General features: G+C 43.0%; 1 protein-coding gene across 2 annotated transcripts; it reads right to left on the bottom strand.

Moving 5' to 3' along the window:
• Positions 1 to 971: 971 nt before the first annotated feature.
• Positions 972 to 9187, bottom strand: LOC102088729 (interleukin-17A). Of its 2 annotated transcripts, XM_005502857.4 has the most exons (3): positions 3105 to 9187; positions 2291 to 2535; positions 972 to 1546 (listed from the first exon to the last, which is right to left on the bottom strand). In XM_005502857.4, exons 1-3 carry the CDS (start codon positions 3129 to 3131, stop codon positions 1309 to 1311), a joined length of 510 nt encoding a protein of 169 aa, XP_005502914.3. In that variant the 5' UTR covers positions 3132 to 9187; the 3' UTR covers positions 972 to 1308. The 2 variants fall into 2 exon arrangements, with proteins under 2 accessions (XP_005502914.3, XP_064911727.1); XM_065055655.1 differs by having other exon boundaries at positions 2291 to 9187.
• Positions 9188 to 13669: the final 4482 nt, after the last annotated feature.

The raw sequence follows: 13669 nt of genomic DNA on the forward strand, positions 1-13669 counted from the left end.
TCTCTAGAAATTCTGCTTTTGCTGTAGCATTTACCAATGGCACTTTGCCAGTGCAGGAGAAGGGTCACACCTCCTCGAGATGGCAGCAAAAAAATAAAACATCCACGTCTTTGCAAACCAGCATGCCTTTTAAAACACGGAACATTTTCATCTGAGCACTTTTAACCCAAATATGCTCTCAATAAATCCACCTGCGGTGTTAGACACCCACCTACACAAGTCCCATCGCAACCATGGTAGAAGTGCTGTGGCAGTGTGATCTACATTCGAAGCGCTGGCAGCCAACGTGTTGGGAGGACACGATCACGGAGAAAATTACAATTGCAATTAGCAATGTGTGGTTAATTGCTTCAATTATCCACTTGTCTCATTCATGAGCTTTTCTCCATAGTACCCAGCTAGTGACTCTGCTCCACAGAAAATGTGTGGAAATGGGTTGGATTGAAATTCATAGATTACATCAGACCAAAGTTAAAACTCAGCAATGCAAATTCACCATTTTAGGGGAGGGAGTTTCTTTTCCCCCCAAAGAAGCATTCAGTATGTTGCATTGAACCTGTCTTTACAAATTCTTTTCCAATCGGATAATTAAGTGTATAACTGGCTAGTTATACACTGCTTTTTTGCTAGTCTGTCTTTATTGTGAATTTATTGGGTGTCACTTGGTAAATAATTTTACTCTTGGTATCTCAGTTTCTCTGTTGGTAGAATGGTATTAATGATACAAGCCCAAACTTTACTGTGAGTTTTCTATTCTGCAACAGAGCTAGATGTTATCAAGAAAATTTTAGGTTTTAGTACTATACAGATCTCTTATATGGTCATAACTGAATTGAGTGATTTCTTGCCTTATCAAAAAGGCTTCTTCAGAAAGAAAGGAGAATACCACAGAGTTATTTGCTAATTATTTTTTTTATTATTATTATACAAAGATAAATAAACAGATACATTATTACTCAATTTTCCACCAGTATAAATAGAATTACATAAATAAACATTTCAAAGTGTAAACTAAAGGTGTGTAAAGAGTCTCCATTACTTTTTCAGCCTGGCACATGAAGGTGTCTGGATTCAGAATTCACAGAGTTCAAGATTTTTTTTGGGGAAAAATATATACATATACATATATATAATATTATTTTTTTTTTAACTGAGACTTCTTCATTTTTGATATATTCTGATAGATTCTAGTTAATCATTATGGCTTCATTTAGTTTTGTAGATACTGAATCAGGCCCCTTCATTTCGTTGCTGTTAGGCAAGGAAGTTTTTCTTCATGGCTCCCTGCTCTTACGCTACCGGTTCCCTTCAAGCCTGGTGTCGGATCAAGGGGGTGACACACGTGCAGCCCACAGTGATTGTTTTCTTCTCCAGCCGGTATGACTGGTGGCAGCCCTTCTGCTCCCTCCGCAGGACGAGGATCTCCTGGTGGATGGGGACGGAGTTGAGGCTGTGGTCCAGCTGCCCGTCCAAATTCAGACACCAGGAGTGGCGGCACTCGGCGTTGGCAATCACCCGGGGGAAGCGGTCATGGTCCTCATCGATCCTGTAGGTTGACATGAAAGAACAGAGAAATATTTGAAATGGAAATGCTGGTGCATCTCTAGAATCATGACAGTCTGGATTGTTATGGGCTCCCAGCTCTTTAACTTGTATCTCCTGAGATATTCCATATGAAGGGGCAGTAGACCCTTCTCTTGGTTTTTAAGTTTGAGTAAAGTGTAAGCAAATAAATACTGCATGTTTTTAAGTGTAAGAAAACCATGCCAGCACTCCATGAAACTGCCTTTGCAAAGAACTTGCTTCAAATAGGCACTGGCTTCGAAAGGCTAGTTAGAAATTATTTGAGCTTCCCAATATGTCAGACTGACTAATGGACCCAAAGACCTTCAGCTCCCCTCCAAAACTTGAAAAGTTCCTAGGGCTTGATGCTGATGTTGTTAAATCCCTACTAAATTTGGTGCAATGTTAGCTATTTGAGGTATTTTTGACGAATTCTTAGGTAAAGAATGCTTTTGAAGAGAAAGCTTGGCCCAATATACAAATAAATCAAATTACAAAAGTAATTTGCTTTGCCTTCTGTATGTCAGCATAGAACATGTTTTTGCTCTGTGCTCCTTTCTATGTTGGTTATCTTTCAAAAAAGTATTATATGGACTCTGGATACCCTTGTATTTCCAAAATCTCCCAGCAGTGAAGCACCAATAGCAAAGACATGGACAGAACCTTAGCATAATTCTTGACGAGGCCAGCCAGCGTATTTCTAGACCGTTAGGAACAGAGACCATACCTGTAATCCCATGGAGCCAGGGAGCGGCTGTTGACATTAGGAGTCATTTTAGTGTCCTGGTTCATGGTGCTGATGCTTATGTTGACTCTCACAGTTTGAGGGAATTTTGAGTGTTTTTGGCTCAGGCATCCAGCATACGCTTGCTTGAAGAGGCTCTCTGGCTTGGCTCTGGGGTGTATCACCTTCCCGTGGGCAGAATCACTGGCTGACAGCACGGCCAGCAGTGCTAAGAGCAGCGATCTGAACTGAAGACAATTTAGGGCACATTTAGGACACAACCCAGGTACAGTCGCGGTAGCGCGGCACATCTAATGACTCCTCTGCGGGGCTGCAAAACTCACCCACAGGGAGTCCAGCTGGTGGTTAAAGTCTATGCTGCAGGCTGGAGTAATTATGGAAATATGTATAACCTCCATGCTTGCTTTCATTAACTAGTTACTACAGTGCTGACATGTATGGTATACATTCAGTTGTAATTTAATGATAAAAACCCCACAATTATACAAAATAATATAATACAGGAGATGGTAGAAAGGATATAGCAACAAAAAGACACTGCAAGGTTGAGTTTTCAATGTATTTCTTGATTTCAGAGAACATGGTAGAAGCCCCATTCACTAATACACCCAACAGTCTCATTGCTGCCCCACGCTGGTACTATTCAGCAGTCTCCCGTTTTAATTATTTTCAGTTATTAATGGTTTAAACAAGCATTTTAAAGGTGGGGGTAGATCACCATTCCTGCATTCATCTATTAGAATTTAAATATGGCTCTATCAAATTGCAGATAAAAAAACAGAAAGCAAGTTCTTACCAGAGAAGCACAAAGGATCGGAGACATCTTACTTCTTTTACCACGGCTGATGCTGTGCTGGTCTCTGTCGAACTGAAGGTGTCTGGGCACATTTGCTGGTGGACTTTTTATAAGGGCTTCTGTGCTGTCCTACTTTATGTGGAGTAGGTGTTTTTTTTTTCCCAGCCGTAGCTGTGGTTTCTGACCATAACTTAAATTAAAGAAGTGTAAGTGTATATATTCCATTGACATAGGTGGAAGACAGGATATGGGCTCACCCTTTCTTAGATCTGTAGATGATGTCATTACTTCAGCCATATCACACAAGTAGTAACAAAACTCAATGGTGATATAAGAAAACCACCAAGAAAATTGGTGCACACGGCAGTAAGCAAGTATAAAGTAAGTAATTTTAAATTGGGACTAGAGTCGTCATCTAGACAAACACAAGTTGATGCTTTGCATGCTCTTGGCTTGGGATTCTGTAGGTATCAAAAACACTTATGTCCCTGGCACTGCCACATTGGATCCATTTGCTCCTAGGTCAATCTAATGTCTTTCCATACTGATTTGGACACATATTAGACAGCTGGTCCCCATCCAATTGCTCTCCACACTTGCCATGTGTTGCCACTTGCTTTGGTGCCTGGGGACCCAGATTCCTTCTCAAACTCCTATTTCTTTCTCAAACATCCTAGTCTGGATCAGGCTGGTTTTATCCACAGCTACACCTCAAGTGTGACATGCCAGTTTTGGCCACAATGCTTCTTGATAGAGAGTTCCCAAATTCAATCATTCTCCATCTAGGGGAAAAAAATAAAAAGTGATTATTGATATTGAGCTTGCCATTTTTACAGTTCACTTCAGGCTTTTGTGCTATGAGACAGGGCTTGTGATCCTAAGGAAAGGAGTCTGGGAAGTGTGATAGGTATAGTTAAAGCTTGTATGTGTGATGTAGGGAGTGGACAGAGGGATCAAGAGAAACCTTGTGAAAGCTGAGAGATGCAAGGCGACTCCTCTTGTAGGCAGGAAAACTGGAAGGAACTGCAGGCACCTTGTCTGTGATATATAGGTGTTAATAGAGCACACTTGAAAATACAGGGAGCTAAAATACTGTGCATTGTGTAGCCCCAAGGCATCATGACTCCATGTGTCCCAGCCCTGTGTCCTGGGTGACAGTGAACAATGATTCTGTGCAGCTACCAATCCCACCTTGCTGTCTCTCCATCCTTGTAAGACCAACATACTGCAGCTGTAACGTGCCATATTAGTATTTAAATGTGCCATATTTAAACCCCTGTGTTTGAGTGGATGGGCTTCATTTGACATGGTGACAGTCAGGACCCCTTTCTCCAATCCGGGGATATTTTTCTAGATTTTCAGTAGGATATTGTGAGGGGGTTGCAGATCTGGAGAGGCTGGGCTGCTTCAGGGCTGTGCCTCCTTTTGACTTTGAATCATCCTTTTTGCTCTGGTTGACAGCTACTGCCTTATTTTTTGTTTCTTAGACAGATGTCTGGATGAAACACAAATATATATTAAAAGCTGTATGGGCTTGACCCTGAAAAAGACCTTGCCTGCAAGGAGGGATGTCTGTATTTGTTCCTCTCACCTGCTTTTAGGAACTTAACGGCCCTCTAGTGTTTTGGTCACTGGAATGTATGGGGTGTTCTGGGACTGGTGGCTTATGTGCTGTCATTCCATATCCATCGATAGGTCAGAGCTCTAGAGTTCGGCCAATCAGCAGCAAAGTAGGGACGTGGAAATTTTGGATAAAGCAGATAATGGACCAGGAACTAGAAAACTGATGCCTCTCCCAGGCAAATATCCCAGTCACTAACCTACAGTGTCTTCTTGTCCCTGGCAAATAGTTCATGGCATAGCTAACTAGGACAACAAAACATCTCCCAAGGAAAGACTCTTCACCCATAGTGCTACAAAACCTGGTACATAGGAAGAAGGGTAGGCTCAAATCTCTCAGGCTGCAGCTTCCCAGCTAATGATGTTGATCGTAATGAACTGCAAGATATAATAAACCTTCTTCTCTGATGAGAATCCTGGGGAGTAGGTGGGTGATGGACAGACACAAGAATGTTGATGCTGCTCATAGACTGAATTCCAGACAGATTATTGAAAAAGGAGCTTACATTTTAGAAAGAAGGGGTTGAACCTTGAATCTATCCTTCTCTAAATTTTCTTTCTTTTTCATTTCTAAATGACTCTCATCACTTTGCTTTGACAGTGAGTTACAAGTAGCTTGGACAGGCATAATGAAGTAACAGTTAGTGTTGATCTGCTGATGCATGTTCTTTTCTCAGGTCTAATTTTGGTGAAAATGATGCAAATAAGGAATGTTTTTTACATTTGCTTAATATTTATGTGTAAGTCCAAGGTTTACTCACCTTGTGCCGTGCAAAGGAGGATGTAAATAAGGGTAGAATTTAGTTTGCAGTTTCTGGGATAGCCATGACCTATAGCAGCTTGTTTAAAAGACGCTGATGCTTGAAAAGTTAAAGGTGTAACTCAGTTTCCCTCTTAGAGTTAGAGACGTACAGGTTAAAGGAAATTGTTCCCTCAGAAGGGGTTTTCTCTTATGCCGTTTACAGAAATATCCATTCAAAGTGGGTTAGTTAAATTTCCAATTTTAGAAGCAAAAAGATTTCAAAAACATGCAAGGCAACAGAAGGTCAGGTTCAAGCAGCCTGACCCTAAATCCAGGCTTGTCTACCCTAAATGTGTCTGTGGTTTGGGTTACCTCAGTACTTGAAAGGTGACTAGTTAACCATTCAAACATGGCTAATGTAATGTGACATTGCAATGGTGAAAAAAACCCCAAAAGACTTTCCACGGTTTATTCTGAGTGATGAACGCCTTCACTTGCAATTGTCATAGGCAAGAGGAGAGGATGTCAGGAGAAAATACACCTCTTGAGATGCTTCCACAGGGTCTGAATTATACAAATAAAACGATCACATTTCTTGTTCCAAGATTTTTCCAGATCCAAATGATTATTTTCCGATTCTTCCCAATCTGAAGTGAAATAAAAAATAGAACATGATTTTTTTCCGTGAAATTAGATTTTACCTCATGGCATTTCTTTTGTTCTGACACTTCATTCTCTCTTAACTAGGGATCTGAAAACTGGGACACTAACAAAATCTTACTGGAACAAAAAGACTGAAGATTATTTAAAGCCTTTGAAATTAAGCCTAGCCCTTCTCTTAGCTCTGGTGAAATCTTTTTTGAGATTAAGTTGCTACTTAAGTACTTTACCCAGCTGAGAGCCTTCAGGCACCTAAATCTGAGCATGTTGGTCTTGACGACACTTTCACCTCTCCAAGTCACAGTGTGAATTAGTGCCAGAGCTCTGGTGTCCTGACTGAGCTTGCTGTAAATTAAAAGAGAAATGGCAAATATCTCAAAATACTTAAACCATTTTTTTCAATCACTATCAGTTAAGTTTATGCTGCTTTTGAAAAATAAGGAGCTTTTCTATTCACATGCAGGAAGATACATATTTTCTTTGTTTTCTTGTTCGAGAGAATGCATTTTCTTCCTCTTGAGTACATATTCTTATACATGCCTATAAAGTAAAGGAACACTCTTCTTACAAACAAGCATTGCATGACCTGCTGTGCCTTGTGGAGGTATTTTCTAGGATATCAATGATTAGACTGAACCTGTAGGCAATGGTTATCTGAGGGAAACTCTGAGCTTGACATGGCAAAGCTCTGAGAACCTTGATTAAACACTGGGGTTTAATTTTAATTTAATGTAATCCTGCTCTGAGTGGATGGGTGGCTGAGAGATACAGAGGTCCCTTCCAAACTGGTTAAATCACCCATTGCCTCCCACCCCTTGATCTTTGTACAGGAGACATAGCAGAAAAGATAGAATAACCTTTTTCCTCTATTGGATATTTCTGCTTTTCCTCCCCAGCAGCTGCAGTAGAAATTATCGTGCCCTCCTGCATGCCTAAGTTTTCCGAACACAGCTAAATCAATATCACAGTTATTTGACAGCTGTGGTTACTGCCAGTGGTTGACACGTCTGTTGCATGACTAATATCTAATAGATGCTCAGTAACCAGGGAGTCAACATAAAGGAATTAGACCAGTCAATTCATACTTTTTTTTGTTTGCTGTTTGGAGGGACAGGGAGGAAAAAAGGGCTTCCAGATACATGAGTTAGACTGAACAAGAGGCAGGAAATTTCTGTCTGCTCTGTGGTAATTATTAGATGATTAATATGTAACTGTAATGTAGCCTGGGTAAGTGGAGAGGGGCTTTATGCTGCCAGGAGGTGGGTGTGGGATATGACTTCTTTGATTAGATATGGGTAAACTTTTAAACAGGGGCTGCTGCGACAGGACAAGGGGTGATGGTTTTAAACTAAAGAAGGGAGATTCAGGCTGGACATGAGGAAGAAATTGTTGCCCCTGAGGGTGGTGAGAGCCTGTCCCAGGTTGGGCAGAGAGGTGGTGGATGAACCATCCCTGGAGACATCCCAGGCCAGGCTGGATGGGGCTCTGAGCAACCTGAGCTGGTGAAGATGTCCCTGTCCGTGGCAGGGGTGGCACTGGGGGATCTTTGAAGGTCCCTTCCAATCCAAACCGTTCTGTGATCCCATTCCAGCTGGACCCTGATGAGCAGCAGCATCACTACTTGTGTTATAGTCGTGCCCAAGGGTTCATTGTAAAGTTGGGCTGAATTAGCACCTGACACCTGATGGGAGGGAAGATATCTCCTGGCCATCACAAGGTACTTGTCTATGTGTAATGGAAAGTTTGAGACATGCAATGACTGGCTGATGGTAGGCTGAAACCAGACCACCAGAGGTGGTAAGGATCTCCCTTGTGCACCGACGATTTAATGTGTCTCCTCATTTTTTTTTTTTTTTGTGGTTATCAATGATGTTAATGACCAAACGGTTTTGTTATCTATTAAAGATCTCTCTGTTAATGCTTTATTTTCATGGCTTCGAAGACATCCTGTGGCAGTACATTTCACAACCAGTTACAAACTACACAAGAAGAAACCCTTTATGCATAAAATTGGCTCACACTCAAGCTGGTAGAATGGTTCATACAAGCAATTAACTCATTTTGAAATTCTCTGTTTACTGTGCTATCTGCTCGCATCCTGTCTCTCGCCCACACCTTGGCCCCAGCCAATGGCAGGAAGCAGGGGGAGAAGGACTTGGGGTCCCTCAGCATCTCCTCCCTTTCCAAAGTTCCATCTGAAATTTCACTACTGCAGGTTGAGACATTTATTTCCCATCCCCAGTGGGTACAGGGACAAATTGTTCAGGTCTCCTTTTCCTCTTGGGTCATGCTTTCAAGACTTTTGCACATTTTATATTTTCCTCGCTCTTCTTGGAAGGATCTCTGCTTGACCCACCCATCCCTTGCAGAGTGGTGCTCCAAGTTCAAGAGAAATCAGAAACTCTCTTTGCACAAAATCAATGTCAGATTTCCAGCCTGTGGAAAATCTTTATTCTTCCTTTTTGGGACCACTATAGTTAAAATTTATCTGAAATGAAGTAAATTCTGAAGGTTACCAGGAAGTCCTCAGTGTATTCATCCTTATCTCAAAACGAGTTGCCAGTTGCAGGTTTATCAGCCTCTTTCACCTCCAGCTACATATACTTTTCTGACTTTTTCTGCAGTAAATGAGGAGTGGCTGCACAAGATTGCTCAGAATTTCCAAAACTGAAAATAGGGAGAAAAACATCTCACAGACTCTCTGGAGAACATTTGAGAGTTATTTTTTTGCATCATCCATTGGGTGAAAAAAAAAAAGACAATAAATTCTTGTGTAGTTTTATCAGTTCCATCTGTTAAAAATTGCAAATACGAGCTGCTACATGGGCACAGCTTGCGATTTTACATTAGTGTATCACCCCTGACTTCAATCGGACAACGAAACAAGAAATGCAGCAGTGCATGAGGTTATCTGTGCAGTTGTGTATACTCTTCTGGCTGATGCAAGAGAGGAGACATACCAGAATATGGGATGCTGGAATTCTTGATTTCATGCTCTCAAATGCCTCATGAGGATGAAATTTAGCTCTTTAGCTTCATTCCCAGTATGATGAGGCTTACTTTTTTTTGGGAAAACTTGCAGAAAGCACAGTAAAAATGAGAATCTGAGGCTGAAATTTTGAACTGTATCAGGATGAGGACCAAGGGGGAGGAAAGATGAGGCAGCATCACTAAATAGGTGCAACCTCCTTGCAGTCTCAGTTCTCATCATCTGCGATGATGTCCATGAGGTTCAGGATCCCTGGAGACATCCCAGGCCAGGCTGGACGGGGCTCTGAGCAACCTGAGCTGGTGAAGATGTCCCTGCTCGTGCCAGGGGTGGCACTGGGGAAGATTTGAAGGTCCCTTCAACCCAAACTATTCTATGATTCTATGATCTGCCTTCATGAGCTGCTTGGGGAAGAGGAAGGAACCTTCTCCGTGCAGGGCACCACACAACACCCATGAAACCACCTTGTGGCTTTGTTAGTGGTGCAAGGCAACGCTGTTGGAAAAGGAGTCGCGTGGAGCATTGAGAGGTTGGTGCTACGTGCCGAGACACCAGCCCTTCACCAGTAGCTGCTTGGCCACCGGGTTGCGCTCAGCCGCCCACTGCTTTCAGACCAAATTAGTTCAGAAAACAAGTTTTATTATGGATGTAGTCAATGTACCTATATCCCAGGGCTTATAGTCAGGGCTGCCAGGTGGGTTTGATAAGGCAGACTGAGTAATAAAGTAATTTACACTGTGGCCATTTGCCTGCTGCTGGGTAAAAACTGAAAATCTTGGTCATTCATCATCTCATTTTAAGAAGTCAAGACCCATTTTTTTTTTTTTCTCACAGGTAAATGACTTCTGGCCACAACATTTCGTGTTGCAAGAAAGTGTCATAATTCGAAAGTATTAGAGAATAAGTGACTCAGAGTGGTTTTGACAAGAGTTGCAAATCTGCAATGAAAATTCTAATTTTTGAGCCCTTTCACCTAGTTGGGGTTTGAGTTGACATTTTATTTTTTAAGAAGAAAAGGAAATTCATCATTTTTCCAAACGTATGCAAATTCTGACCGCAGTGAAATGTGGTTTCCAGAACTATCCCAGGCAGAGATTTCAGAGAATAACCACTGCTGAAGGTCTTCTCCTCTGAGACATACGGTCATGGAGCAGTGCGGTAGGGACAATGGGTAGGTGAAAGAAGCCTCATGTCCTATTTTTGCCTGAATGATGCCTCTTAACCAGACCTGGTCCTTTCTGTGCTGATGACATGGCTACAGGGGCCAAACAAATAGGTCCAAACAGAGCTCTTGAGTAATTTCTCTGTTTTAATGGACCAACACTTTTGCTTTTAACAGCTCTTTGTTCTGTGTGAACTCACTGTGCTGAACCCGATGAGGGCTAGAAAAATGAATTGTGGTCCTGTCTGTATTTCGAACAATGTACAATCCTGTCCGATCATTTATTCCTTGTATAACAGCTTCTCCATCAGTGCTGGAGGCCATCATCTATTCTCCAGTGCTTGTTTGTACGTCTTACTTTCTTAATTTTCCACTGCAAAGAGGAGGCAAGGAATAACAGCCAACAAGGCAGGCCCCAAAACAGTAGAGGGATAAGAAGGACCAGTATCAAAGCTCAGCAAACCAGAAGGTTTAGGGGCTTTTCTTACTTTAGTCCCTCTGGACCCCAAGGTAGATGGGACCACAAGAACACCATCCCAGATTAGGAGAGAGCAACAAAGGTCTGTGGGAATGAAGTGACCTGGCCAGGTCACTGCATCTTGGGTGAGAGTGAGGATGTTCAAGAAGACAGGAGCACTGCAGTTTACACTCTGATTTCATGAGAATGAGATTATGTGATAAACCTTGTTTGTAAAGTCCAGTCCTTTAAAGGTCACCACCCACAGCCCCAAATCCACTGAGCATCTGTGTCTCACGCTCCCATCCGCTGCAGGACATGAATGTGTCACAGGATCCCATAGAGACCATAGCCCACATCACATGAAATAGCTGGGTCTCTGACACTTCATAGAATCACAGAATGTCCTGAGCTGGAAGGGACCCACAAAGATCATTGAATCCAACTCCTGTCCCTGCACAGGACAACCCCACAGTTCACACCATGTGTGAAGGCCTTGTCCAGTCTCTTCTTGAACACTGTCAGGCTTGGGGCCGTGACACCTCCCTGGGGAGCCTGTTCCAGTGTCCAGCACCCTCTGGGTGAAGAACCTTTTCCTCATGTCCAACCTGAACCTCCCCCGGCACATCTTCCTGCCGTTCCCTTGGGTTCTGTTGTTGGTCACCAGAGAGAAGAGTTCAATGCCTTCCCCTCCTCTTCCCCTTGTGAGGAAGCTGTAGACTGTGATGAGGTCTCCCCTCAGTCTCCTCTACTCCAGGCTGAATAAACCAAGTGACTTCAGCTGTTCCTCCTGTTGCTTCCCCTCTAAAACCTTCACCAACTTCATAGCCTCTTCTGGACACTCTTCAGTAGCTTAATATCTTTTTTATCCTGTGTCCCCAGAACTGCACACAGTGCTCCAGGTGAGGCTGCACCAGTGCAGAGCAAAGCAGGACAATCCCCTCCCTGCCCGGCTGGCAATGCTGTGCTGGATGCACCAGGATACAGGTCCCTCTTGGCAGCCAGGGACACTATTGGCTCATGTTCATCTTGCCGTTGACCAGAACCCCCAGATCCTTCTTGCCCTTGTTGAACTTCATGGGGTTGGTGATTGCCCAGTTCTCCAATTTGTCCAGATCCCTCTGCATGGCCTCTCTGCACTCAAGAGTGTTGACAGCTCCTCCCAATTTTGTGTCATTGGCAAACTTGCTAAGCGGTACCCCAAATCCTGAGTCTAAGTAATTTACAAAGACATTGAAGAGCACTGGCCCTAAGATGGATCCCTGCAGAACCCACTGGTGACTGGTCACCAGCCCGACATGACCCCATTTGCTAGAACCCTTCGAGCCCAGCCCATTAGCCAATTGCTCACCCACTGCACTGTGTGTTTACCCAGCTGTGTGCTGGACATCTTGTCCAGGAGGAGACTGTGAGAGACAGTATCAAAGGCTTTTCTGAAATCCAAAAAGATCACATCAGCTGCCTTCCCTTGGTGAACTAGGTGTGCAGCCTTGTCATAGTCAAACAATACTTTCCCCTTACAAATCTGTGCTGGCTGGGACCAACGACTGCATATCTGTGATATGCATTGTTGTTCAGATGTTTTTCAATAACTTGCAGAACACTCTTCTCTGTGACTTTGCCAGGCACAGAAGTGGGGCTGACAGGCCTGTAGTTACCAGGGTCATTCCTGTTGCCCTTCTTGAAGACTGGGACAAGGTTTGCCAGCTTCCAGCCAACTGGGACTGCCCCAGATTCCCAGAAACATTGAAAAATCATGGAGAGAGGTCTTGCTATGGCATCAGCCAGCTCTTTAAGTACCCTTGGATCCTTTTAATAGTTCTGTGGTCAAACTCTTGCACATCTAGTAAAAGAGCAGTGGGAATTAAGCAAACAATATCTATACTACATCAACAGCAGAAGATATGGACAAAATCTTAGCTGACAGTAGTTCATCCAAACCAGTTCCATGGCAGATAGTCACAAAGAGCAAATTAGGATGTAAATGATTTCCTTGCAAAAGACTTGATCAGATAACGTAGTTGTTTCATCAGATAATTTATTTGCAAAAGATAATTCAAGCAGCTCTGCCAAGAGTTTTATTTTTAGCCACAGACCATAAGCCTCCCAGCCAAGGAGCTGTGTAGCCACAGTTCTCACAAATATGTTGTTTATAAACCCTCCTTGTTGCTAACGGGCCAGTCTGATTTGGTAGAAGAGGTTATGAAGCAGCTCACAGACAGAGGTCCCACATGGACCACAAAGAGATTGCAATAACCGTATTTTGGTCTTTGCTTCCCTGTTGTTCCTCAGGGAGATAAGAAATGTCTGGTTTCTCCACCAGAGAATCTTTGGGAAATGGTAATGGATTATAGGTAATGGTGGAAACGTTTGGAAAGGACAATGCATGAGGACCTCTCCTGAGACACCCTGAACCGATGATGCTTCCTTGTGATTCCAGACCAGGGATACCAACAGCTGACATATAAAGGCATTTCTTTCCATTTTTGGCTCATGTGTTTCCAAACACCTTTTCCCTCACGTGGCCAGATGTGAGGCATTCATACAGGAGCCAGTTCTCCATCTCAAAAGCAATTGAAGCATTCTGGTTTGAAACTGATTATCATGAAGATTACTTGCACCATTTCCAGTTTTGGACTGCTGTCCTTTTTTTATATGGACTGAATTCTCCTTGTTAAATGTCCTGAGACTGAGGGGTGACCTTAATAATGTTTACAAATATATAAAGGCTGAGTGTCAGGAGGATGGAGCCAGGCTCTTCTTGGTGACAACCAATGATAAGACAAGGGGCAATGGGTACAAAGTGGAACACAAGAGGTGCCACTTAAATTTGAGAAGAAACTTCTTCTCAGTGAGGGTGGCAGAGCCTGGCCCAGGCTGCCCAGGGAGGTTGTGGAGTCTCCTTCTCTGCAGACATTCCAACCTGCCTGGACAC

The sequence above is a fragment of the Columba livia genome, chromosome 3 (assembly GCF_036013475.1).
Source record: "Columba livia isolate bColLiv1 breed racing homer chromosome 3, bColLiv1.pat.W.v2, whole genome shotgun sequence".
NCBI classification, from domain to species: domain Eukaryota; kingdom Metazoa; phylum Chordata; class Aves; order Columbiformes; family Columbidae; genus Columba; species Columba livia.